The sequence below is a fragment of the Cervus elaphus genome, chromosome 2 (assembly GCF_910594005.1).
Source record: "Cervus elaphus chromosome 2, mCerEla1.1, whole genome shotgun sequence".
In the NCBI taxonomy this organism is placed as follows: domain Eukaryota; kingdom Metazoa; phylum Chordata; class Mammalia; order Artiodactyla; family Cervidae; genus Cervus; species Cervus elaphus.
This window is the reverse complement of record NC_057816.1, coordinates 2,750,169-2,777,370: the sequence shown is the minus strand read 5'-3', so window position 1 is coordinate 2,777,370 and position 27,202 is coordinate 2,750,169. Positions and strand designations below refer to the sequence as shown.

Here is a 27,202-nt window from a genome sequence, read left to right as displayed (position 1 = left end):
GTGTATCTATAGGAGAGGCAGCATTGCAAACCGGGAGAAAAGAGTGCCTATTCTATCAAAGATAGCCAGTCAGCTGCTTATTCATTCGGAGGGAAAAAAATGAATTCGTCCCCTAAGGGGACTAAAGGGTGAAATGTGAAAACAAAAGCTGAAAAACTACTGGTAGTGAACAGGTTCAAACGCTACAGAGGAAATTGAGCAACATTTAGTAAAGTTGCACATATGCATAACCCAGGTCAGGCGTCTGGGGAGGCGCAGATGGCTGCAGCCCCAGGGGAAACTGGCAACCGTAGATGCAAAGAAACTACAGGTGCCCTCCAAGGAGATGAACATAGGAACGGAAGTAGCAGTGCGTGTATGTTAAAGCGCGTGTGCGCTGGCACGGGGCTGCTCACTTAAATGCCCGTCGGGGATGAACCGATAAAGTGTGCTTTAGTCCTGCCGTGCAGTGCCGAAGCGCAGCAATAACGAAAAGGAACGTAACTGACGGTGGGCGGGGGACCCCTACAGGGCTGTTAAGACGCAGTTTGCGGGGAGGTGTGGAATGAAATAGAGGGATGGGGGCACGCGGGCCGGTCGGCCCCTCCACCTGCGGTCCAGAACCCGGAGACGGTCCCACCTGCCTGGGTCTGCGTCAGGCGGGCGCCGGCAGAGATACCGGGGTTGGATTCCCGCCGGCCCCAGGCCGCTCGGCGGGCCTCCCCCCGCGCAGGCGCGGCGCGGAGCTCCACGGGCGGGGCGGAGCGGGGACTGGACGGTCGGGGGCGGGGCCTGTCGTCGCTGGCTCGGAGGTCCAGTCCCGGCCTCGCTTCGCCAGCGGGGCGGGGCGACCCAGGACGGGGCGGGGCGATCCGGGGGCGGGGCCTGTCGCCACTGCCTCTGAAGTCCAGTCCTGAAGGGCGGGGCGATCCGGGGGCGGGGCCTATCGCCATTGCCTCTGAAGTCCAGTCCCGAGGGGCGGGGCCATCAGGGGCGGGGCGAGACGCTGCAGCATTGTGGGCCTGTCCCTGCAGGGACAACCCGGAAGGACCCGAGCCGCGGCCGCATCTCTCCCCAGGACACAAAGTCCCACTATCCGGCCGGCCTTTTTGCCCAGGCGTCTGCAGCCAGGATGGGGCGGAAGGTGACTGTGGCCACCTGTGCGCTCAACCAATGGGCCCTGGACTTTGAGGGCAATTTGCAAAGGATTTTAAAAAGTGAGTCTAGGGCCGGCGTGGGGTGGGCAGGCGAAGGTCAGCTCTGGTCACCCAGGTTTGCTGTGACGCATACGCAGCCTTTCTCTGGAGAAACTCGTGGCCATGGGTATGGGGACAGATAAGATAACCTATCTTATGACCACGCCTGTGCCCCTGAGTGCCCAGGTCCTCCTCCTGAGTGAGGTGGGGGGTGGGGTGGGTTACAGTGCCTGGGGCATGTGGTATGTACACTTGGTAAGAAAAGTCTGGCCCTGGAGGTGGAGAGGAGCAGGCTGGAGTGAGCCGGTCCTCGGGTACCTCTGGGGTCCCATGTGGCATTTATAGAGCAGAATCCAGTCCAGAGAGGGAAGTGGAACAGGGGTGAGGCCACCAGCTTAGAGACCAGGTGTGGTCGCTGTGTGTGTGTGACGGGGTCCGTGTACAGTTATCATCTGTACCAGCTCACCTTTGAGAGTGGAAGTTTGCACCGTTGACCTCTACACCTGAAGTGGGGCTGCCCTGGGCTGTCGGCAGTCTGGCCAACCTCAGTTGCCTCCTGCAGCAGGGCCACTAACCACAGTAAAAACAGGGTGATTCAGGTGAGGGTGCCTTATATCAGCCATGTGCCTTCGGCCTTCTTCCTTTTATTTTTTTTCAATCTCAACCTGCTTTCACTTCGTCAGAGCTCAGAGCAAATCTAGTTGATGAGAGGTCATCTCGGGTGGCCAGAATTGTGCGCCCACTCAGCCGGCCTCTCCTCCCCAGACTGCATCTGGAAGCTGCTGCTCAAACCCAGAGGCGGATGGTACCTGTCTCTGGTGCCTTCAGGTCCTGCCTTCTCCCTACACGGAGTCCTCTCTGATTGTTACTGAGCTACCAGTGTGTGCCTCCCCCAGCCCCACCCCTGCCCTCCTGCTTGGTGCCCAGGCTCAGCCCTGCAGGCCCCGCCTCTGTCTCACTTCCTGTGCATGTCAGCAGGGGCTGGGAGATGCCCTTTGGTTTTTTGTGACACCAGCGGCAGCAGAAGGCTGAATCTGCCTCCTTTGGATCAGCTGTAGATGCTGAAATTGCCCTTCTTTCTCTCTCTCTCTCTCTGTGCATGTAGGTATTGAAATTGCCAAACACAGAGGAGCAAGATACAGGCTTGGACCAGAACTGGAAATCTGGTGAGAGCAGAGTGCATAGACACCCTAGGGTGGGCGGGTAGAAGCCTCTGTATCGCTCCCCCCAGCTGAAAGGGCAAGGAAGGAGAGGCTGGGATTGAGAACTGAACACGCAGGCCCACCTAGCAGACAGTCAGAAGCCCCGTGAGTGGGCCTGCTTGATGCCCTTGGACAAGAGCAGGCCAGCCTGCCTAGGTGATCCTGGATTCCTATGTTGAGTAACACAGGAGATCGTAGAGAGGCTGACTTTTCCCAGTCTAGGGCCGATGTCAATGCTGGCTGGACGTCTGGCCTTGCATTGGTGTTTGGTCTCACACGTGGCCTAGGAGCTGAGGTAGTGACAACCTCTGAGCAGGAGTCTGTCCTTGGAGAGGAAAGGGCATCCCAGGTCTGGATCCCACACAGGGCATCTCACTGACCTCATTTTCATCTAAGAACCAGGCTCTCCTCCTCATCAGAACCAGAGGCCCAGAGGAATGCTCCTCCAGGCATTAAGAATGACAAAGGTCACTTTGGAGGTTAGTGTTCGTGTCAGCAAAGTTTGCTTGGCATTTTAACATCACTTTTGCTATGTAGTGAGTGTGAAGGACTTTCTGAAGATTTAAAAGTAGCTTACAGGGACTTCCCTGGTGGTCCAGTGGTTAAGAATCTGCCCTCCAAGGCAGGGGATGTGGGTTCCATCCTTGGTTGGGGAACTAAGATCCCACATGCCTCAGGGCAACTAAGCCTGTGCCACAGCTACTGAGCCCACTTGCTCTAGAGCCCGCAAGCTGCAACGAAAGATCGCACATGCTGCAACTAAGACCCTACACAGTCAAATATATAAATAGATAAATATTAAAAAAAAAATAAAAGTAGTTTACAAATACTCTACATTTCATTACTGGGACCCCTGCACTGAAAAATTACTCTCAACCCAGTCTGCCCATGTTGGGACCTCACTGAGCATTGTGTTAGTTTTTTTCAGGGGCTGTTATACTACGGTTTCACAAACTGGATGGTTTAAAACAGCAGAAATTTATTCTTTTCACAGTTCAGGAGGCCTGAAGTCCAAAATCAAGGTGTGGGTAGGGTCCTGCTTCCTCCAAGGCTCTAGGGGAGGGTCCTTCCTGCCTCTTCCAGCTCCTGACTCCCAGCTCCTCGTCTCATGACTGCACCCCTCCAGCCCCCCGCCCCTGCCTCTTCTCCGCTGGTTTTCCTTCTGTCTCGTGTAAGGACACTTCTCGTTGGATTTAGGGCCCACCTGGATAGGCCAGGATCATCTCCTCTCCAGATCTTTCACTTACTCGCATCTCTAAAGACACTTTCCAAATGAGGTCACATCCACAGGTTCTAAGGGCTTCCCAGGTGGCTCAGTGGTAAAGAATCTGCCTGCCAGTGCAGGAGACGCAAGTTCAGTCCCTGGATTGGGAAGATGCCCTGGAGAAGGAAATGGCAACCTGTTCCGGGATTCTTGCCTGGAGAATCCCATGGACAGAGGAGCCTGGTGGGCGACAGTCCATGGGGTTGCAAAGAGTTTGACACGACTGAGCATGCACATGCACGCCATAAGTTCTGGAGGTTAAGATATAGACACGTCTCTTTTGGGGACACCATTCAGCCTGCCGTAAGCTCGAGTAAATCGCAAGGAAGTCATGTAGCTGTGTAAGTGGCATTTGAATGGTTATTCACGGCCCCTTTGCCTAGAGAGTATTCTTCTTCCAGCTTTGTTTCTTTTGCATCCCTTTCTTGTAGATTAGTGTAATTTGGGCCACGTTGAAAGTTTAAAAAAATCCAAGGGCAGACAGTTTTTGACATGACAGAGAACTTCTCATAGTAGCTGAAACTAGGAGCGACGGATGGGGCCCAGTCCATTAATTTCCGATACAATACATCTCTTTTCTTCTGTTTTGTAGCAGTGAGTCTAACTCTGGTTGAACAATAGACTCTCCTGGGAGGCTTTGTAAAGATACGGGTGCCAGAGTCGCACCTCGCACGGTCACCCTGGCCTGGCCCCAGGCCCTGCCCCAGCCCACCCCACGCCCACCTGCTGTGTCCCAGGCACTCACTGTTCTCGCCCTTCCTCTGCAGCGGCTACGGCTGTTGGGATCATTATTACGAGTCGGACACCCTCCTGCATTCGCTCCAGGTCCTGGCGGCCCTTTTGGAGTCTCCGGTCACTCAGGATATCATCTGCGACGTGGGGATGTAAGTGCGGCTTGGGGAGGTGGCGTGGGAGAAGGGCCAATTCCAGGGCCTGCTGTGTCCGGAGGCGTCCCTGCGGTGGGGATGTGGCGTCTGCTCCCTGCCTGGCCCTGCAGACCCCTTACTCCCCAGGTGGACGCAGCTTTGGGGAGATTTTTTATGTTTCTCCAAGCACTACTGTGTACGTGGGAACACGCTTTGCACAGGTCAGAGCATGGGGTCCCCCAGTCTCGTGTGTAGCATTTTCCTTACTTAGAAGTCAGTTTGGGGGTGGCTCCCTGTCACTCTGGGCTTCCCAGGTGGCGCTCGTGGGCAAGAAGCCTCCTGCCAGGGCAGGAACGTAAGAGACGTGGGTTCGATCCCTGGGTTGAGAAGATCCCCTGGAGGAGGGCATGGCAACCCACTCCAGTGTTCTTGCCTGGAGAATCCCCATGGACAGAGGAGCCTGTGAGCTACAGTCCACGGGGTCGCAGAGTTGGACCCAAGTGAGTGACTGAGCACGAATGCACACATGTCATTCCGTGTTGACACACAAGCCATCTGGTTCCAGAGGGTGTGGATACATACGTGTAGGCTCCGTAGGTGTAGGTGTATACGGTGTAGGTCCATATGGTGCAGGTTCCATATGTAGCGATGTCTATGGTGTAGGTTCCATAGCTGTAGGCCCCAAGGTCTACAGGCAGGCCTCTGAGACCTTGCAAGCTCAGTTCCACTCCACTGCCGTAAAGCCAAATATAGAAATAAAGCAAGTCACACCAATTTGAGGGAGGAAGTTTCCAGTACATATAAAAGTTATGTTTACATTTTACCGTTCTATCTAAAAATATACATACATACCTTACTTTCAAAAAACTTTATTGCTAAAAAATCCTATCCTCTCAGCCTCCAATGAGCTATCATCTTTTTGCTGGTGGAGGGTTTGAAATATCATGAGAGTTATCAAAATGTGACCTGGAGACCGGAAGTGAGCAAAAGCTGTTGGGAAAATGGCATCAATAGACCTGCTCCACGCAGGGTTGCCACAGACCTTCAACTTGTAAAAAATACAGTATCTTCGAAGCACAATGAAGCAAACTGTAATAAAATGAGGCCTACCGGTAGGTCCCTATGGTGTAGATTCCCCGAGTGCAGGTCACATGGGGAGGACTGTGGCCTAGGATTGTTCTATTCTAGATTGTGTCTGTGACCAACTTTGTGTAAGCAGGCCGACTGACAGGCTTTGTGTTGCTTCTGTTTGCATCTCTGTTCTGTGTTACATGGTGTGAATGTAGCCGAGTTTGCTTTCTTTTTCCTCAGCCTTGCATGTATTCTTCACTTCAACCTGCTGTGACATCTGTGTAGCAGGATCTCTTTTAAGCAGTGACTAGAGGGATTTTTAGCCCAGTTTGTTCACATCTATTATAATTCTTGATATGTGGACCATGTTTGTTTCCTATTGTGCTGTTGTGACAGCTTACCACAAATGCAAAACACAGAACCAGACAACCCTCCTGTCTTGTGGTTCCGGAGGTCACGAATCTAAATGGGTCAGAGGGGCTGGTTGCTTCTGGAGGCTCTTGGAGGAGAATCGGTTTTCTTGTTAAAGTCCAGCTTCCAGGCTCGCCCGCAGTCCTCAGCTCGCGGCCCCTCCCTCCATCCTCACAGCCAGAGATCACATCACTGCAGCCCCTGCCTCTGTTGCCACATGTCCTCCGGGCCCCCTCCTCCCTCATGTAAGGACCCCTGTGGTTCTGATGAGGGCCCTGGGGAGTCTGGGGTAATCTCTGGTCTCAGGATCTGTAGCTCAATGATGTCAGCAGGGTCCCTTTTGCCACGTGAGGTGACATGTCCGCGGGTCCCGGGAATCAGGATGGGGACATCGGTGGGGGTCTTTACTCAGCCCACCCATGGACGGATTCTTGCCACTTTATTAGGTGTCCTGGTCACCGTGTTTTCTTTCTTTATTGTTTTCCCCTTGTCTTTTTGTTTGTTTTCTTTGCCTATTTTCCTCTTCTGGCCTTGAATTTGTAATCTGACTTTAATTTTTCTACTTTTTTGCCCTTAAAATATTAACAATCATATTCTAAAGTGTTTTTTCTGGGACTTCCCTGGTGGTCCGGTGGCTAAGACTCTGCACTCCCAATACAGGGGGGCCAGGTTTCATCCCTGGTGAGGGAACTAGATCCCCCATACTGAAACTAAGAGTTCGCATGACAACCCACCCCAGTATTCTTGCCTGAAGAATTCCATGGACAGAGAAGCCTGGTGGGGAACCCCAGTCCATGGGGTTGCAGAGTCAGACACACCTGAAGTGACTAACACACACACCACAACTGAAGAAAGACCCCCCCGTACTACAATGAAGACCAAAGGTCCCAAGTGTTGCCCCTAAGACCTGATGCTGCTTAGTAGGGGAATATTTTTTAAAAGAAATTTTTCTTTTGAAATCCAACATTTACCTGGATCTGTAAGTGCCACTGAACAAAATAGCAGTTATACCATGATGTCACTGATATTCACCATCTAGAATTGTCTTATTCCTCCAAGAGAAAGACACTGAGTCTTCTTCCAGCTTTCTGTGGTTAGAGGCATGTTACCCTTAGCACTGATCACAGAGGGCTAGCTCAAAATAGAGAAAACTTAAAAAAAAAATAGACAAAATCTTAGAGTGAGCAATAACTTTTTTTAAAAAAAGCTATCATATATATTTGTTGTCATGATTTATGAAACTGAACTTTTTTTTTTCTTTTTTGGCCATTTGTGACACTGTCTTACTTGTTCTTTTGCCAGCAATTGAAAGTGTTTGTGTCTGATTTATTAAGAGTTCTTTATATATGAACGATATCAAGCGGTCCCCATATATGATAAAAATACATTTCCTTGTCTGTTGTTTGCTATTTAATTTTACATTTTGAGCTTGAAATCTTTCTGGTCATGCTTTTTGTTTGTTTTTGTCTGAGAGGCTTACTCCCGCTGGAAATCAGATATTCACTGAGGGTTTCTTTTTCGTTTAAAAGATGTTCACCTCCTGCCCTGAACACGTTTTTGTATGAATGTGAGCGTGGTGGGTTTGTGTTTGGGTTGGCCTGGGAGGAATGGAAACCGGAATGGTGGGAGTGCTTGCTGGTGGCATCCATGTGCCGAGCCCGGGCCTAGGCAGCCCGCCTGCATCCTGCCCCTTAAAATGCTCCGAGAGGAGAAACCGGGGCCGCTCAGCTCAGCCAGTGCGAAGCGGGATTGGAACCCGGCCACCTGACTTGACAGCGCACGCTGCTTACGGATGCTTTCATCTCCTCTTGCACCCCTGCCCTCTTTACTCTTGTCCCTGGGCCGTATTACTTTTTACCTGATGATCCATCCTTAAGGCCCTCCTCCCTGGGTGCCTGATGCCTTTTGCCCTGAGCTCCTGCACTGTTGCCCTGAGCTGGGCTCTGCGATCCCTGCCCGGCGCTGCCCCGGCCGGCGGCCGGCAGAGTGCCCTGGCTTCCAGAGCACTGGCCCCTCCACTGCAGAGGAGGAAGGTTCCAGGTGATCGGGGAGGGTGTTTGTCCTGAGGGGTCCAGACAGAGAGGCGAGCAGATCTGTCCAGTGCCCTCCACCCCCTGCCCCTGCCCTGCCCCCCGCCCCGGGCTGGTCCCCCTGCCCTGCATTCTTGGTGGGGGGGGCGCTCAGTCAGGAGAGATGCCATGGCAGAGAATTGGGGTTGTGCAGGGGTCGGGTCCCTGAGGCCAGCAGGGGTGCGCGCAGAGGGAGGGAGGCGGCCACCTGATGGTCTGAGGACCTCCTGGAAGGAGAGGACAGGCCCTGAGTGGGAAGGACCTTGTGCGCGAGTTAGAAGACTCTCCCATTTAGTCTGTGCCGCAGCAGAAACACTCAGGTTCGTTGCTCGCTTTCATTTGAGAAGAGGAGGCCTTCTGATTCCCGCAGAGGACCGGGAGAAACTTCCTGTTAAAGCAGATGTGGGGCTCCGCTCTTTGCAGACGTGCATCCCCTCTCTCCACAGGCCTGTGATGCACCGAAACGTCCGCTATAACTGCAGGGTGATATTCCTCAACAGGTGGGTGACTGCCGGGAGCAGCGCGACCCCCGTTTCCCCTGGGCTCAGGGCTTGGTCCCCAGGGGCTTCTTCTGGAGCTGCCTTCGTGGGGGTGGGGTGCCAGGCAGGCAGGCGTTGCAGGTGGCACTGCTCCCCTGGGCTGTCGCCACTGACACCTTCAGACATCAGACACAGGGACGACGGGTGGAGTTTGGGGACACACAGCTCTGCAGCCAGGAGGTCAGTCCTGGGAGGGCGGCCTTGTAATAGTGTCCCGTTCGCAGACCCTGGGCATCAGTTGTTGGCAAGTGCCCACCCTCCAGGTCTTAGCTGCTCTGTCCCCATCGACGGTCAGGGTGGACGGGCTGGTGGCTACTCTGTGTCATGTGGGGCGTGCTCATCTCAGGAGCGGCCGTGTTTCCCTGTCTGTAGGAAGATCCTGCTCATCAGACCCAAGATGGCCTTGGCGAACGAGGGCAACTACCGTGAGCTGCGCTGGTTCACGCCGTGGTCCAGGAGCCGGTGAGTCTGTCCGTGCGCGGGAGCACGGATGGTGGCCGCTCCGAGGATGCGTGGGGGAGATGGACAGAGATTCGGGCCGGCATCCCTGCCCCACACGGGACCTGTCATTTGGTGATGGCTGCCTGATGCTGCTGGTTAATCTGTAGCTAGTTTATCAGACACCACATAAAACGCTCAGTCATCAGTCACCCATCACCCATCATTCTACATCTGATCCTACAGATCAGGGTTTCTCAGCTCCAGCCCTGTTGCCTTGGGGCTGGCTTGGTCTTGCTGTGGGGGCATCCTGTGCATGGAAGAGTGTGCAGCAATGTCCGTAGCCTCCACTGGGGGATACGTCTGCATCCCTCTGTCAGTTTACAATGTCTCCAGACATTGCCAAGCATCCCCTGGGACAGAATTGTCCCTGTTTGCCTGCCCTGGGTTCTTCTTGATAGTTATTGCTATTTTTTTTCACTGTCACCACTATTGCCAATGAAATCTTTAACGTGATTTTTAAACATTTTATTGGCATATAGTTGATTTACAATCTTGTGTTAACTTCTTCTGAGCAGCAAAATGACTCAGTTATACGTCTAGATACATTCTTTTTCAAAAATTTTGTGTATTTATTCTTGGGTCTTTGTTGCCGTGTGGTCTCTTCTCTAGTTGTGGTGAGAGGGGGCGACTCTCTAGTTGCGGTGTGGGCGGGCTTCTCCTGTTGCAGAGCGTGGGTTCTGGGGCACACGGGTCTCAGTAGTTGCCGCACATGGGCTCCAGGGCGGATGGAGCCCAGGCTAAATGATTGCGGAGCTCGGGCTTAGTTGCTCCGCAGTATGTGGTCTTCCGGGATCAGGGATCAGACCCGTGTCTTCTGCATTGGCAGACAGATTCTTTACCACTAAAAAAGCCCTGTATACAGTCTTCTTCGTGTGTGAATCGAGGGGGGAGGTGGGGATGAAGGGAGAAACCTTGGGCGGCTCTCCCTTGAAAATGGACTGACACAGCAACATCAGTGATGATGAGCAAACCTACCGATGGTGAATTGAGTCTCATCGCGGGATGCCACGGCAGCTCGGGGGTCAGAGGGCATCTGCGGCGTCTGTTCCCTTCATTAGTGAGGGCGCCACGGCGTCATCCCCTCAATGTCTCTGCTCTTAAATTTTAGTTAAGGGATTTCCCTGGTTGCCCAGTGGTTAGGACTTCATCTTCCAGTGCAGGGGACGTGGGTAGATCCTCAGCTGGGGACCTAAGATCCCACATACCTCAGGGCTGAAAAACCAAAACATAAAACAGAAGCCATATTGTAACAAATTCAGTAAAGACTTTAAAAATGGTCCACATCAAAAAAAAATCTTTATCAAAAAAATTACTAAAATAAAAGTCACTAAAATCTCCCAGGAGGTTCTTGTGAATTCTGAGAAAGCAAAAAGAAATCTAGTTAATTCAGTGTCTTCACAGTACATCTGGCGACAGCCCACTTGAGGTCAGATTTGGAAACGACCTAGTGTTTGAATTCTGCCTGTTAGGGTGGACCTTGGGGTGGCTTGGGCTTCCTGGGGGCTCAGACGGTAAAGAATCCGCCTGCAGTGCAGGAGACCCGGGTTTGATCCCTGGGTTGGGAAGATCCCCTGGAGGAGGGAATGGCCACGCACTCCAGTGTTCTTGCCTGGAGAATTCCGTGGACACAGGAGCCTGGTGGGCTACAGTCCATGGAGCTGCAAAGAGTCGGCCACGAATGAGCGACTGTCACTTTCACTTCCTGGGATAGCTTGTACAGAGGTGTGTATTAAACTCTCTCTCCATCTTACATGATTCGGACATGATCGCTTCAGTGATGATACAGGCTTCTCTCTGCATGCTGGCTTCATGCAGTGCGATCTTTCTGATTGAAGAGTTTCAATCAGAAATTCCAGCCGCATTTCTCTGTGGGGAAATGTGTCTCCTTCTCGGACAGTTCCCTCGATGTGCCTCTCAGACGCTGTAATGAAAGTGTGGGTCAGGCGGGGCCAGTGAGGGAGCTCCCAAGTGCCTCGGTGTCCCGTGGCCTGGAAGCCTCAAGGAGTCGCCTGGCTCTTCCCTTTTTACCTTAACTTGGTCGCAACAGCGTGTGTGAAAACCTGACAGTTCTTTTGCCAGCTCACGGGCTCCGTGCCCTCAGTTTGAGCTTTGCCCTGCATCTGGGTGCCATTCTGTGTTTTCCCTGAGACGGTCCAACTCAGGTCTGTGGTGGTTCCCTTTCCAGGCAAACAGAGGAGTATTTTCTCCCCCGGATGTTACAGGACCTGACGAAGCAGGTGAGTCTTGGGGAAGAAAACTCTTTGTCCGTCAGACTGTCCCTCTGGGGTGGGCCGTGGGGGCAGGACCCTTGGGGTCAGGGTCACAGCATCACTGTGGCCCATGTAAGGAAAACACAGATGGGGGGTGATTTCTGTCACAAGTGGGGAGGGTCCCAGGAGCATGGAGGGGTGGGCGCCTCCTTGCTGCTGCGTGATGTCCTCTCCTCTCCTCCGGCTCACACCGTGGGCTGGGCTCAGGGGAGCTTGGGAGGGGGCTTCCTGCACCACCCTGGCCGGCGGGCAGAGGAGATGCCCGCTGGCCCTGGGCTGGGAATCCTCCCCGGGGGAAGAGGGTTTCATTAGGGCTTGAAACAAAACGTCGGCCTTCCTACGAGTCCCATGTGTGGTCTCCGGGGTCCCGGCTCAGCATGTGGCCCAGACGGGACGGTCGGGGGGCCTTATGAGCTCTGGTCTCCCTCCTAGGAAACTGTGCCCTTTGGGGACGCTGTCCTCTCCACGCAGGACACCTGCATTGGGAGTGAGGTCTGTGAGGAGCTCTGGACGCCCCACAGGTTAGCCCTGCCCTCTGCACCCTCTGATCCCCATCCTTGCGGGGCCCAAGGGGGCTGGGTATTTGCAGCCATCTTGGTGTCTCAGCCCGGGGCAGGGAAGACACCCCAGGAGCTGCGGGCTGGGGACACGAGTCTCTTCTCTTCGACCCCCTCTGCCCGCAGCCCGCACGTGGACATGGGCCTGGACGGGGTGGAGATCTTCACCAACGCCTCGGGCAGCCACCACATGCTGCGCAAAGCCCACGCCCGGGTGGACCTGGTGACCATGGCCACCACCAAGGTAGGCGGTGGCGGGCACACGGGCGCATGTGTGTCTCACACACGCGGGACCCCAGCGCCCAGCGCAGAGTGAGGCCTGAGCGCGGGGCTGCTGGGCGCTCCTGGGTCCGGCCGTGGCTGACGGCCCCTGTGACTCCCCCTCCCAGGCCCCACGTCCATGACCTCGTGTAGTGATGGAAAGCACCCTATGAGGCGGGCGCTGTTGCCACCTCTGCTCTCTGGAGCAGGGCACCCAGCACGTGACCGTCACGTGGCCTCTGGCCTCACACCCTAGCCGTCCAGATTCTGGGCTCTCAACCGTCACACTGGTCTCGGGACAAGTGACCGGGAATCAGGATCCCCTTGGCACCACACCCGGGCCTGGGGAATGCCCATGAGTTTGCCACTCTTGCGGGCAGCATGACCCCAGGGGCCGTGTCTGCTCTTTCCGGGGGCAGAATCCGGAGTTGTCTTCTCCAAAGCTCCGTCTCTTCTCTGTCCTGGGGGAGGTGGCGGCACCCGCCTTGGAGGGTTGTTGGGGGTGAGAGTAGATGCTCTGTGTGATGTCTGGTGCCTTGGGAGGCCGAGGCCGTCATAGCTGTGGGGCCTTCCCTGGAGGCGTGTGTTTTATTGGCTGGAGTTGGGGCGCTGATTATTAGTACGGCAGAGTTGCGTGGATGGAGGCCTGAGGCTCCGCATGTCTGGGCCGGCAGAGGGTGAAGGTGACGGATCAGAGCTGACCACTGCCGTCCCCTCTGTTTTCTAGAACGGCGGGATCTACTTGCTGGCCAATCAGAAGGGGTGTGACGGGGACCGGCTATACTACGACGGCTGTGCCCTCATAGCCATGAACGGCAGCATCTTTGCCCAGGGGTCCCAGTTCTCTCTGGATGATGTGGTACGAGCCAGCCCGAGCAATGGCCGGAGGGTCTCTCATTCAGAGGCTGTGTTCTCTGCTCTCCCCATAACTGGGGGTCTGATGTGCCCTCCCCCGCCCATGGAGGGATCCTGCTGGTTGTGATTGCTTCCTCTTCACCTCCTTGGTGGGGTGAGGGTTTCCTACCCTGAGGTTACAGGGATGCCCCCACACAACGCACTGGATGGATGGATCCATGGTGGGTTATCAGCCCCGCATGCCCTGGAGGTCCCCACAAGGCTGCAGTGGAGCTGAAGGAGAGGCTCGGCACTGCGGAAGGAGGGGGCTTGGTAGTGACCAAAGGGTGGGTGGCCCCTGGCTCCAGGGAGGAGAGGATGGGCTTGTGGGAAGAATCCCATGGCTGGCGGGTAACTGGAGCCAGTCCCAGGAATAAGCAGACGCCGCATATGGTCCAGCAATAATGGGGTCATTTGGGAGGAGCAGAGCAGCGAAGAACCTTGCACGTGGGCCCTAGAGGATTTTCCCCAGAGGTCAAGGCAACACAAGCTGGAATCAAGATTGCCGGGAGAAATATTAATAACCTCAGATATGCAGATGACACCACCCTTATGGCAGAAAGTGAAGAGGAACTAAAGAGCTTCTTGATGAAAGTGAAAGAGGAGAGAAAAGCTGGCTTAAAACTCGACATTCAGAAAACTAAGATCATGGCATCCGGTCCCATCACTTCATGGCAAATAGAAGGGGAAACAATGGAAACAGTGAGAGAGTTTATTTTGGGGGGCTTCAAAATCACTGTAGATGGTGACTGCAGCCATGAAATTAAAAGATGCTTGCTCCTTGGAAGAAAAGCTATGACCAACCTGGACAACTTATTAAAAAGCAGAGACATCATTTTGCCAACAAAAGTCTGTCTAATCAAAGCTATGGTTTTCCAGTGGTCATGTATGAATGTGAGATTTGGAGTATAAAGAAAGCTGAGGGCTGAAGAACTGCTGCTTTCTAGCTGTGGTGCTGGAGAAGACTCCTTGGACTGCAAGGAGATCCAACCAGTCCATCCTAAAGGAGATCAGTCCTGAATATTCACTGGAAGGACTGATGCTGAAGCTGAAGCTACTTTGGCCACCTGATGTGAAGAGCCAACTCTTTGGAAAAGACCCTGATGCTGGGAAAGATTGAAGGCAGGAGGAGAAGGGGATGACAGAAGATAATATGGTTAGATAGCATCACCGACACAATGGACCTGAGTTTGAGCAAATTCCGGGAGATTCACCGGTGAAGGACATGGAAGCCTGGCATGCTACAGTCCATGGGGTCACAAAGAGTCGGACACAACTTAGTGACTGAACAACAACAAAGAGAATTGTGTGGCTCTCGAGAGTTTTTTAAGCCTCCAAGAAAGAAAATGACTGTTATTGCCCCCAAATGGAAATCGATTCCAAATCTGCAAACACAACACAAAGTGACTTTCAGTTCTGCCAAAAAGAGTTGCTGTGACTGGGCTCAGGTGGTCAGTACAGGCTTCACACGGCATGTCTCGTCTTGTCTTTTTGGGGTTTTTGGAAGCAAATGTTGGAAATGCTTATTCACAGAAGCAGGTAGCAGCAGGACAAAAAAGGGTTTCTGGGGATTTCTCTGTCACAGCAAGACAAGCGGGTGTCTCCGAATAAGAATTTCTCCAGGACCCTCTGATGCGATGTCTGTTGCTTCCCCGTTTCACAGACTTGCGCGGTCTCACTGGGGTTGTCGGCAAGGAAGTGGTTATGAAATGAAACTTCAGTTTCGGAATGGACTGAGGAAAGGAACCTTGGAACGAATTCATGGTATTTCTTGCTCAGAACGAAGCCCAGGGTTTGACAGTCTGGCCCTAGCAGCTGGAAGAAGCCAGTTCCCTGCAAATGGTCCCCAGACCATGGGGACCCTGATCCTGCCTTCCCAGTGGGAATGAGCACAGTCCCCAGACCTTGCCTTCCCGGTGGCGGGGTCCCCAGAGGCCTCCTGCCGTTCAGTGTTAACCTTGATTAAGACGGAAGGCCTCTGGAGGTGCAGGTGAGGTCCATGTGGACGGCCAGGCGCTCGTCTGCTCCAGACATGCCTCAGCGCAGGTCCGCTTGGCCAGGACTCTTGGCCAGACGTCCGGGCCACAGGTACTTGGTGGCGGGACTGACTGGCAGTGAGTTTCGGGGTTTGCCTGTACCTGGATGAGCAGGTGGGCAGGTGGCTTGCAGGTTCCAGGCCCCCCAGGAGCCCCCATTTCACCAAGCGCCCCGGTGATTGTTCGCCACACTATAACCTGGGGACCGTGGCCCCACACCCCCGAGGGGGGCCCCTGAGCCAGAGTTCTCTGATTTGAGTGCTCCTGGCAGAGGTGGCATCACCGCCCTGGGGTGTCGGCAGCGCCCTTTGGTTCTGCCACCTCTCTGGTCCGTGGACCTTCTCGAGGACACGTGCTTCTCAGGGCCTCGACCCGGCCTTTGTGTGAAGCTAACCTAGCTCCAGGAAAAGTGGACTGGGGCCTTCCTCTCAGGAAGGGTTCACTCCTCTGGGGTCATCCCAATTTCTGTGGCTTCGTCAGGAGCAGCCTGGTGGCTTCCGTGGCCAGCACTTGGGAAATGACAGAAGGACTGGTGGATGTGGGAGTTCTCTGCTCTCTGTCTCTTCACAGGCGTTTCTATCTTGGGTTAGGCTTGGTGTTGGCATAGACGGCTGCCCACTGCCAGCAGCAGGAGCAGGGGCCCGGCCACCCTGGGTCCCCCTCAGAAGTAGTTCCTGCTGTCCTTCACCTGCATGTGTGAGACAATAGCCTAGTAGTATGATCTGGTTAGGATTTTTTTCATAAAGAAAGGAGTAATATCTCTGAGTTAAAACTTTTCTGTTTTCTGCTATTGGTTGCAAGTGGCAGAACCTCCATCCCATCTGGATTCAAAGGCAATGAAGCATCATGTCCTGGAACACATGCAGCACGTCTGGGCTGGGACCTTTGTGTGATGATTGCTGGGGCTCTGGCTCCATCCCCTTGTCACTCTCCAGCTGGGCCTTCCTCTGTGTCGGCTTCACTGTCAGCTGCCTCATGGTCACAGGATGGCTGCAGCAGCTCCAGCCATCCCATCTTCATACAACCACATTCAAAGGCAGAAAGAGGGCCCTTGCTCTCCCTGTGTCTTTTTAAGAAACTTTCTCAAAAGCTCCCAACAGACATTTATTGTGTCTCATCAGCAGTGTGTCAGTTCAACAGAAATTCTGGCGGCAGTGACAAGAGGGGAGGGTTTTGGCTGGGCCACCAGTGGTGCCCCCCCGCCCAGGCCCCCAGTGCCTGCCTTAGAAGGCGGGACTCATTGTGTAACGTGGCATACCTCTGAAAACAGAGTGTGAGGGAAAAAATAGGCAATCACGATTTTTCTTTGAAACCCCCTTCTCTAGGAAGTCCTCACTGCCACGTTGGATTTGGAGGACATCAGAAGCTACAGGGCAGAGATTTCATCTCGAAACCTGGCGGTAAGCGATTATAAACACACCCATAGGATGCTCATCAAAGACGGGGAAATATTTTTAATAACAGCTTCACTGAAATGTCGTTCCCATACCCTATAATTCACTGACTTCAGCACATGATGCAGTGGTTTTCAGTATATTTGTGGAGTTGAGCAGCATCACCACAATCAGGGTCAGAATGTTCTTATCACCTGAAACAACCCTGGACCCATGAGTTGTCTCATTCACCCCCCTCGGGGCCCCTGGCAACCACGGTCTGTGTTGACACTATGGGTTTGCCAGTTCTGGACATTTCATATAAATGGAATGATATAACATGTGGCCTTCTGCAGCTGACTTCTTTCACTGAGGGTAGTGTTTTGTGGTTCATCCGTGCTGAGGTGTGTGCTAGTTCTTCACTCCTTTTTATGGCTGAGTAACATTCCACTGCATGGGCAGCCCACATGCTGTGTGTGCATTCACCCGTCGGTGGACAATTGGGCCGTTTCTGCTCTGTCCATGATGACGGTGCTGCTGAGGGCCTGTGCCAGGCATCTGTGGACATGTTTGCATGTCTTCTGTTATCTACCTGGGGCTGGCCTGTGGGGTCCTGTGGTGATTCTCTGTTTAATGGTGGGAGGTCCTGCCAGACTGTCCTCAGTCACTTCTCCGTCTCGCGTCTCCCCGGCGCTGTGCGAGCGTTCCAGATCCCCACATCCCGCCAGCGTTTGCTACACCCATCTGTGTCCTGGCCGTCCTGGTGGCTGTGAAGGGTCCCCACCGGGATTCTGGGCCGTGTAGCGTCCCCCCTGCAGTCATCCCGGGGACCTGTATGGGTTCAGGCCCTCAGGGGGGTGTCCTCCCCAGGCCAGCAGGGTGAGCCCCTACCCCCGCGTGAAGGTGGACTTCGCCCTCTCCTGCCACGAGGACCTGCTGGAGCCTGTGTCTGAGCCCATCGAGTGGAAATACCACAGCCCTGCCGAGGAGATCAGGTGGGGCTGTTGGTGTGCAAGGGAGGGGGTAGAGGCGGGGTCTGGTGGCTCAGATGGTAAAGAATCCGTCTGCGATGTGGGAGACGGGTTTGATCCCTGGGTCAGTAAGATCCCCCGGAGAAGGGCGTGGCAACCCACTCCTTCTTGCCTGGAGAATCTCATGGACAGAGGAGCCTGGCGGGCTACAGTCCACGGGGTTGCAAAGAGTCGGACACGACTGAGCGACTGGCACACTGTCCTTCCCGGGCCACTCCCTCCGTCCCCCGCTGCGCTGCCAAGTGGCCGCTTGGGGGCCTTGCGCCCTGGTCTCAGGGCCTGCAGTCGACACTGTAACTAGACCGCGGGCCCCACGCCCAGCCCGCCTGCCTTGCCCCGGGCCCTCGGGCATAGAGACACTGGGCTTGCTTCTCCGTGTCTCCATCTCCGCCACGGGACCAATGATCGCTTCTACCTCCTGGGGGCCACTCTGAGGCTTCAGATGCACTCATTCCCTCGAAAGGCTGAAAGCAGCCGGGGGCAGCGTGCTGGTGCCACCCACCGGCCCAGCGTCCACCTGGGCACCTGCCCCCAGGTGAGCTGCGAACCAGGGAGGCGGCTAGCCAGCCTCATGCTTCCCACCGTTCCCCAGCCTGGGACCCGCGTGCTGGCTCTGGGACTTCTTAAGACGCAGCCGACAGGTACGATGTTGGGGGGGCGGGTCTGGCCAGCCCCCTTTAATCCTTCTGCAGTGGGTTTGCGTTTGACCCTGTGGCATGCTGGTGACTTTTTTTTAAGATGGATTTATTTAATTTGCTTTCTGACTGTGGTGGGTCCTTGCTGCTGCACACGGGCTTTCTCTAGTTGCCGCGAGCGGGGGGCTGCTCTCCAATTGAGTGTGTGGGCTTCTCACTGTGCTGGCTTCTCTAGCTGTGGAGCCGGGGCTCGAGGGCACACGGGCTTCAGCCGTCGCGGCTCCTGGGCTCTCGAGTGTGAGCTCAGTAGATGTGGCACACAGGCTTAGGTGACCTGCGGCAGGCGGAGTCCGCCCAGACCAGGGGTCGAGCCAGCATCCCTTGCATTGCGTGACAGATTCTTAACTCCTGGGTCACCGGGGAAGCCCTGACCGGTATTTCTTCATGCAAACATTTCCTGACTCTGCCTCAGTCAGGAGCCTCGGCTACCCTGGCCAAGGTCACACTGAGGTTTGGCTCCGTCTTTGGGGCCCTGTCTGATGACCCCGAGTTACAAGACTAGTTGTGTGGTCGTGCGCGTCTGTAATTCACGGCGGAGACGCAGCTTTGGGCCCTCCACGGTGGAGCTCCGTTCGCCTTGTGGAACGTGCAGGGCTCCCTTCCCCTCCCCCGGGGAGAGCACTTTGTGGGTGCTCGTTTTTGCCGGGGGAACCGGGCTCACTGCTGGGCGTGAGGCTCCACTCACGCCGCCGTCTGGTTGGCCTATTCCAGGCGGGGTTCTTCCTTCCCCTGAGCGGCGGGGTGGACAGCGCGGCCACTGCCTGTCTGGTCTACTCCATGTGCCGCCAGGTCTGCGAGGCTGTGAAACGTGGAAGTAGGTGATGCCTGGGGCCCAAGCACGTTCCGGGGCGGGGGCTCAGCCTGCGGGAGGAGCAGAGGGGCAAACCCAGCTCCTGGGCATCGTGGTGGGGGGCATGCTCAGATGTCCCAGCGTCACCCCAAGTCTCGGGACCTGGGCACAGCAAGGCCGCTAAAGTCCCTTCCAGGGCCTCAGGCCCACGTGGCCAGGTCCATCAAGCCCACAGGGTGCCTGCTGCTGCCTGGCCGGGAGGGAAGCACAGGGCCCTGGGGTCAGGCCAGCCCAGGTTCACACCCTGCCTCCGTGAGGGACGACGTCGGCCATTCCCGAAGCGTCCGCAGCTGAGAAACGGGCACTGTGGGGTCATCCAGCGAGACTGCCGGGCGGCGGAGCGGGTCCAGGTGGTGCAGGCGCCGGACTCACAGCGTGTGCCCTCTGTCCCGCCGGTTTCAGATCCAGAGGTGCTGGCTGACGTCCGAACCATCGTGAACCAGCCCAGCTACACCCCCCAGGACCCCCGGGAGCTCTGCGGCCGCGTCCTGACCACCTGCTACATGGCCAGCGAGAACTCCTCCCGGGAGACCTGTGACAGGGCCCGAGAGCTGGCCCAGCAGATCGGAAGGTAGCTGGTCCCTGGTGTTGGGCCCGGCGGCTGGCGGGGACCACGGGAAGATCCCCTGAGACCCCATTGGTGGGTCACTGAGCACCCCAGAGGCGAGCAGCTTTCCCTTCAGCTTCACCCCAGATCTTCTCCATGTCTGAGATTCCCCCTTCCCCTCCATCCTTCCCAGGAGCAGACTGATGCACTCCAGGTGGGAACACGGGAGCCCCTCGCCGCTCTGGGGGTGCAGCCCCCTGCCCTCCTCCTCCTTTCTCGGGGGCCACTGTACCAGACACAGGTGCAGGAGGGTGCATCTTTCTGTTCAGGGAGACTTGGTTCCGTTCAGAACGTTCCATCTGTTCTGCCTCCAAAGGAAAGATGAGGAGCTGCCCATTCTGTAAGCAGAGCTCAGCTAAAAGCTGCCCCCTACCGGCAATGCTGCCCCCAGGCAGAGGGACTGAAAGCAAAGACATGAGCAAGTATTTACACATTCGTGTCCACACAGCATGGTCACAGCTCACACGTCATCAGCAGTTGAGGAGTGAATCATGATGTGGTCTGGTCACACACGGGGGTGCTTCTCAGCCTAAAAAAGGAAGGAAGCGCTGACACAGGCTGCCACCTGGGTGAACCGAAAGCATCAGGTTCAGTGAAAGAAGCCAGACACGAAAGGACAGGTCCTGTGTGATTCCATTTCTACGAAAGGTCCAGAAAAGGCAGATCTCAGGGCTTCCCTGGTGGTTCAGTGGTGAAGAACCCGCCTGCCAGTGCAGGAGACAAAAGGGATGTAGGTTCGATCCCTGGGTTGCGAAGATCCCCTGGAGAAGGAAATGGCAACTGACCCCAGTATTTTTGCCTGGAAAACTCCGTGGACAGTGGAGCCTGGCCAGGCTCCGGTCCATGGGGTCACAAAGAGTCAGACACGACTGAGTGCGCATGCACACACACACACAGAAAGGGTGTCCATGGTCATCAGGGGCTGGAAGAGGAGGGCTTGGGGAGGGACCGCTCGTGGGCACAGGGTCTCCTGGGCCGCTGGAAGGTTCTGGAGCTGGAGGTGGTGGCGGCACGTCATGAATGTGCTCAGCGCTGCCGGACGGTGCCCTTGAAGGCGGCGCGCTCCGTGCCCTGTGTGTTTCTGTCACTGCACGCCCGCCCATTCTCCTTCCAGCCACCACATCGGTCTCAGCATCGACCCAGCGGTCAAGGCGCTCGTGGGCATCTTCAGCCTGGTGACGGGCACGAGCCCTCGGTTTGCGGTTCACGGAGGGAGCGGCCGGGAGAACCTGGCTCTGCAGAACGTGCAGGTGCGCCCCCCACCTCGTCCGCACGCGGGGACCGCAGGGAACCCAGGGGACGGCCGGCGTTGGGGTCCGCAAGCAGCCCGCCTCTTAGAGACGCGGAGCATGCAGCCTCCTGGATAAGGATGGGGGTCTGCGTGTGTGTGCCTGAGAGGTGCAGGGGGGGTATGAGGGTGAGAGTGTGCACAGGTGTGTGCCCAGGAATAGGTAAGTGTGCAAGGGTAAGGGGGTGGGATATCTGAGAGTGTGCGTGAGTGTGTGGGGTGAAAGCACGTGTGTGTGTGAGTGTGCATCAGCGTGAGAGTCTGTGAGCATGAGGTGTGAGTGTGTACGAGGGTGTGTGTCTTCTGCGTCTTCGGGGATCGGCTACAGGGGAGCTGGACCCTGGGTGGTCCGTGCAGGGAGAGAGGGGGCGTGGGCTGTGTCTGCTGCGGTCTGCCCTGTCTCCATCCCCTTCCTGCGATTGCTGGTGGCCTTCCCCTGGGGTGCAGGGACTGGCCAGAGGGGCCGAGGTCTCTCCCGCTGGCTTTGCAGCCCAGTCTCCCCGCTGCCCAGCTTTCACCCCGGGCTCTGGTCCCTCCCTGCTGAGTGCAGGAGCCCTCGGGGCAGGGACCATGGGCTCCGGCTCTCTGGCCTCTAGAGGCTCCTGCATCACTTAAGCGTTCCTGCTCTCCGAGGTGCGGGGAGGTGGTGTTAGCGTGCGTGCCCCAGCCCCGGCCTGCACGGTGACGCCCGCTCCTGTGGGCCAGGCGCGGGTGAGGATGGTCGTCGCCTACCTCTTTGCTCAGCTGAGTCTCTGGTCTCGCGGCGCCCCCGGCGGGCTTCTCGTGCTAGGATCCGCCAATGTGGACGAGAGGTGTGTGCGGCCCCCAGGCTGGAGGAGACCCCGCTCCACCCGAGGCCACTCCTGTGGTCTGTGCCCCGCTCACTCCGCTGCAGCTCTGGGTGCACCTTTGGGAGCAGTCGAGGGGCGGAAGAGGCGCAGGGGTCAGATGAAAACGGCCATCTCTCCTGGCCTGGAAATGCTGACCCTTGCCCACAGACCGGACCCTGTTTGTACCGTCAGCTTTCTGTTTAATGGGAGAGGGAGTGACCTTACACCCACCTCAGGGTTGGTTGAAGGAGCCCCACTTGTGGCTGGCACTGGTCATCCCCCAAACTGACCCTCTGGCTTGCTGGATACCCCTCCTCGGCCATCCACAGCGCCTGCCCCTTCCCCAGTCTGCCCCATCAGACTTCTTGAGACCCTCGAGTCGGCCAAGCTCTGGCTCCAGGGCCCCGGAAGAAGGCATGTCCCGGTGCCCAGGGGCCAGACGGCCAGGCCCCCCAGGTTCTCGGAGTCTGAAGTTCCCAGGTCTGCTGCCTCAAAACCACCTGTCCTTTCTCCGACTGCAGCCTCCTCGGCTACCTGACCAAGTACGACTGCTCCAGCGCCGACATCAACCCCATCGGCGGGATCAGCAAGACGGACCTGAGAGCCTTCGTCCAGCTCTGCATGGAACGCTTCCAGCTTTCCGCCCTGCAGAGGTGTGTGTGCGCCCGCGAGGCCACAGCTGTGCCCGTGGGCCTCTGGGTACGCGACTTCTCAGCACAGCCCCGGCCGCCCTGTCCCCCTCAGCCACCTTCCGTAGCGCCCATCGCCTAATGGAAGCAGTCAGGCCTCCAAGGGCACTCGGGCCCCAAGACCAGGTACCCGCTTCCTTCCCATTGCTGCCACCCTGGCTGTGGCCAGATCCGGCAGCCACCGCCTCCCTCTGCCCCTCGAGAGGCTGGAAAGGCAGCGCTTCCCATCTCCGCACTTGCATGGTGTCTGTCGCGGTAACACCCAGCTGTTGTGACCGACCTCTGTGTGCCCTGACCGCAGCATCCTGGCAGCACCGGCCACAGCTGAGCTGGAGCCCTTGGCCCACGGGCGGGTGTCCCAGACCGACGAGGTAACCGTGCTGGCTTTGTCCCTGCACCTCCTCTGCCACCTCCCCGCTCCGGGGCTCCTGCGTGGCCTCCTGTCTGCCCCCGAACAAGCATGCTCCATCACTGGGGCCCCGGCTGCGAGTCCAGAGCTCAGCATCATCCATTGCTGACCTCTGATGTTTGATTCAGGTCTCTCGAGGTTGGGGCCGGGAGGAGGTGGAGCTGGGGGGCTTGGTTCCATCTCCAGCAGAGGTTTCAGGCTGTCCCCCCAGCGCTGACCTGCTGTCACTCGTGAGACACATCTCTCTCGTCCCCAGGAAGACATGGGGATGACGTACGCCGAGCTGTCCGTCTTTGGGAGGCTCCGGAAGGTCGCCAAGACGGGCCCCTACAGCATGTTCTGCAAACTCCTCAACATGTGGAAGGACACCTGCTCGCCCCGACAGGTGAGGCGTGCCCAGCGCCCTCGGGGAGTCGGCAGGTGAGGTCACCTTGTGGGTGGGTCTGGCTCCGGAGCAGGTGGCCACCATGTGGCTTTAGGAGGAGAGCACTCCGTGAGGAACCACGGCCCCGTTCTCAGCCCTCCCGCAGCCCCGACTGAGCTTATCTGAGTGGGGCTGGACCCCGTCACAACAAGCAAGCTCCTTCCCTCTTTGGGGGACAGAGGGCGAACTCCGAGGTCAGAATATGGCTTCTTTTTCCCTAGTGGTCAGGCTCGTTAGGGCTGAAGCCCACAGACTGGGCAGTCCCTGCAGAACCACCTGGAAGCCTCACGAAATAGGAATACATCTTCCTGGGACGCCTGCCCAGGTCTCCTGATGCAGTTTCCAGGATGCTGGAGTCAGGAACCCGCATCCTCACAGCTCACTCAGCTGCTCTAGCGCGAGCAGCAGCATTGTTCTGCTCCTGCCTTTGAGGAGGTCCCACGGTAGCGCTCTGGGGATGCTGGGGGCAGGCTGTTAACTGGCCTGAGCGATGCTGCTGAGAACGTTGGCCCGGGGGCTTCCCGGCTTTGCTAACACCAGGCCCTGTGCGCCCCTCGCCTCCCAGGTGGCCGACAAAGTGAAGCGGTTTTTCTCCAAGTATTCCATGAACAGACACAAAATGACCACGCTGACGCCCGCGTACCATGCCGAGAGCTACAGCCCGGATGACAACAGGTTCGACCTGCGGCCGTTTCTGTACAACACCCGCTGGCCCTGGCAGTTCCGCTGCATCGAAAACCAGGTGAACCGGGGGAAATGGTTTCTCTCCCTGTTAGACGTCTGTCGAGGGAATACCAGCTTGTCTCCTCCACCTGCTCGTCTCCACGGAGGACTGAAAAGCTTTTCAATGTTCAGTCGCTCAGTCGTGTCCGACTCTTTGTGACCCGACGGACTTCCCTGTCCATGGTTACTGTACACGGTGGCATTTTTTTTATTGTCCTGCTTTCTGCCAAGTGCCCAGTATGTTTCAGGTCCATCAGAGCTTGGCATGCGCTGTTTGGGGCTCTACTAAGGATGCTAAAATTAGCGGCTCCATCACGCGGTCAGTGTGAGACCAACCACTGTGATTTCTAGACTACTGGGGCGTCCAGCTGGCTTCGCATTGTCTGAACCATCTGTTTTTCCTTATTGATTAATAGTGGAATAAAGGAAGGAGAAACAAAATCAAATTAATAGGCAAGTCTAGGTCCTTCCCTGTTCTGTGATGGAGGCAAGTTCGAGGCAGCCCTTCCGCAGTGAAGGTGATGGGAGGAGAAAGACGGCTGATGAGTGAACACGGGATCCATGAAAGTGATAAATGGTGATAATGTTGCTGAGTCCAAGCTCGTCCTGCTTGATGCATGACAGTAAATCGAGAGATGAGTTGCTGAAATAAGGAATAGTGACTTTATTGGGAAAGCCAGTAGACGGAGAAGATGAGGGACTCACGTCCCAATGAACCATCTTGCCTGAGTCTGAATCCAGGCTCCTTTTATACTAAGAGGGGAGGGAGAAAGTCAAACACTTGCTGGCTCACTTCCTCCTCCCTTGCAGTCACTCACAGGTGGGTCTGGTCAGAGTGTTTCCCGTGAGCTAAACAAAGGTATTTTAGCTTGGTGCTCCTTACCTGGGAGGCAGGGTTCCTGGAGATGAGCCCTTACCTATAACAGGCAACATCTCTTTAGGGCGGTGGTCCCCAACCTTTTTAGCACCAGGAACCGGTTTCATGGGAGACAGCTTTTCCAGGGATGGGGGGCAGGGGAGATGGTTCAGGCGTAACGTGACTGATGGGGGGCAGACGAAGCTTCGCTCGCTTGCCCACCCACCGCTCAGCTCCTGTGCAGCCTGGTTCCCAACAGGCCGTGGACTGGCGCTGGTCTATAGTCTGGGGGTTGGGGACCCCTGCTTTAGTGAAGAGTTGTAATAAATCCCAAAGCTTCTTTCCTTTTACAATAAGAGCTGCGTTGAGCTGAAGGACCACGGGGTGGGGCAGAGGGGAGCATCCATGAGGAGGTGCAGACTGAGATGGGAGCCAAGCAACACTACGTGGCTGCAACCCTCCTCCAGGGGGCGTCAGGCCATGTCCAGAGACGGTTATCCCGCCCAGGGTGAGGTCTGTATCCCCACGTCTAGCAGACAGAGTCCAGAGATGCTGCTGAGCACCCCACGTGCCATGGACACCCCCTCCCCACGAAGAACTAGTGAGGGGCAGGGCTTGGCTCCCACCAAGATGCACTCAGGCGTGGGGTTCAGAGACAGCAGCTGGAAGATCCGCACATGCAGGAAAACACAGCTCGGTGAAGATGGGCTTGCTGTGACCTTCTAGCCCAGCAGTGACCCCTGCCCGCCCCGACCCCCGGCCAGCACACGTCCTTCCAGACTCAGGATCCCTCCCAGGTTTCCTTGCCCTGCAGATGCAGTGTGCAGACCTGCTTTCTCAGTCCCATGACTGTGACCCTCTTTGGAGGTGGATCAGTGTGTTTCAGCAGCGTGGCTGTCCCGGCCCTCATGATGACACCGTGTCTTCTCTCCTAGGTCCTCCAGCTGGAGGGGAGACCGCAGCAGGAGCTGGATGGCGTGGACTGAGGCCGGGCCCTGTGTGGAGGGCTCCCTGCCCGCTGGTGACCAAGAGCGGGAGTGGAGCCCCTTCTGACGTATTTCAAGGAGAGGGATCCATACCGTCTAGTTCCATTTTTAAAAAGGCTGAAAGAAAGAGGATGCGATTTTATTTTTAGTTTTTAATTAATTTTTAAAAAAATTAATTAATGAATTTTTAATTGAAATACATATTGTTGATTTACAGTGTTGTGTTAATTACTGCAGGACAGCAAAGTGATTCAGTTTTATGTATATATGCATACTTTCATCTTTTTTAAAATATTCTTTTCTATTAGAGGAGATCGTAGGATATCAAACACTGTTCTCTGTGCCGTGCTGTAGGACCTTGTTGCTTATCCGTTCTGAGAACACATGTAAATGTTCCCATCTGCCGACCCCAGCCTCCCACTCCACCTTCCCCTGAGCCCCTCCCGGCTGGCAGCCATAAGTCTGTCCTCTGTGTCTGTTCTGTTTTGGCAGAGAGGTTCGTTCGTGTCGCAGTTCAGATCCCACGTCTAAGTGACGTCATGTGATGTTTGTCTTTCTCTGTCTGACCTCACTCAGGTCCACCCGCGCTGCTGCCCGCAGCATCATTTCCGTCTTTTCTGTGGCCGAGTAGTATTCCATTGTGTGTGTGCACCGCATACTCTTTATCCATTCATCTGTCGGTGGACATCTAAGTTGCTTCCATGTCCTGGCTGTTGTGAATAGTGCTGCAAGGAACATTGGGGTACGTGTGACTTTTTGAGTTAGAGTTTCCTCCAGATAAGGAGGCAGCAGAGGGTGAGATGGTTGGATGCCGTCACTGACTCAATGGACTTGAGTTTGAGGAAACTCTGGGAGATGTGAAGGACAGGGAAGCCTGGTGTGCTACAGTTCATGGGATTGCAAAGGGTTGGACACGACTTAGTGACTGAACAACCACCCACGAGTAGGATGGCTGGATCATATAGCAGCTCTATTTTTAGTAGTTTTTTTTTTTTTTTAAGGAACCTCCATATTGTCCTCCAGAGTGGCTGTACCAATTTCCATTCCCACCAACAGTGGGGGAGGGTTGCCTTCTCTGCACCCCACAGAGGATGTGGTTTTTAAACCCTCCTCTTGAAGCCAGCACTTCCCCCAGCCCCTCTGGCCCTTGTGTGGCGTCTCCTAAGTCTCACCTGAGCTGCAGGAGAATTTTTCAGGTGAGAACAGAGGCGGTGCTAGGGATGGAGGGTGGTTCTAGAGTGACTGTCCCCACCGGTCACGCGCCCTTGCAGTCTGCAGCAGTTTTTGCAAAGCAGCCCTTTTTCTTTTCTTCTTCTGTCTTGCTT

General features: G+C 55.9%; 1 protein-coding gene across 10 annotated transcripts; it reads left to right on the top strand.

The window, feature by feature from the left end:
• The first annotated feature begins 994 nt into the window (after window positions 1–994).
• NADSYN1 (NAD synthetase 1) lies at window positions 995–26,093 on the top strand. Of its 10 annotated transcripts, XM_043924085.1 has the most exons (22): window positions 1,142–1,196; window positions 2,281–2,341; window positions 2,774–2,856; window positions 4,409–4,525; window positions 8,505–8,558; window positions 8,970–9,059; window positions 11,284–11,335; window positions 11,801–11,889; window positions 12,052–12,169; window positions 12,914–13,045; window positions 16,442–16,516; window positions 17,360–17,484; window positions 18,113–18,161; window positions 18,927–19,029; window positions 19,468–19,636; window positions 20,787–20,922; window positions 21,666–21,772; window positions 22,312–22,443; window positions 22,781–22,850; window positions 23,145–23,273; window positions 23,878–24,054; window positions 25,827–26,093. In XM_043924085.1, coding segments are annotated over exons 4-22 (1,860 nt in total). In that variant the 5' UTR covers window positions 1,142–1,196; window positions 2,281–2,341; window positions 2,774–2,856; window positions 4,409–4,523; the 3' UTR covers window positions 25,878–26,093. The 10 variants fall into 10 exon arrangements, 8 of the variants coding, with proteins under 8 accessions (XP_043779974.1, XP_043780011.1, XP_043780020.1 ...); XM_043924039.1 differs by lacking the exon at window positions 2,774–2,856 and having other exon boundaries at window positions 995–1,196; XM_043924032.1 differs by lacking the exons at window positions 1,142–1,196; window positions 2,774–2,856 and adding an exon at window positions 1,821–2,003.
• The last annotated feature ends 1,109 nt before the right edge of the window (window positions 26,094–27,202 follow it).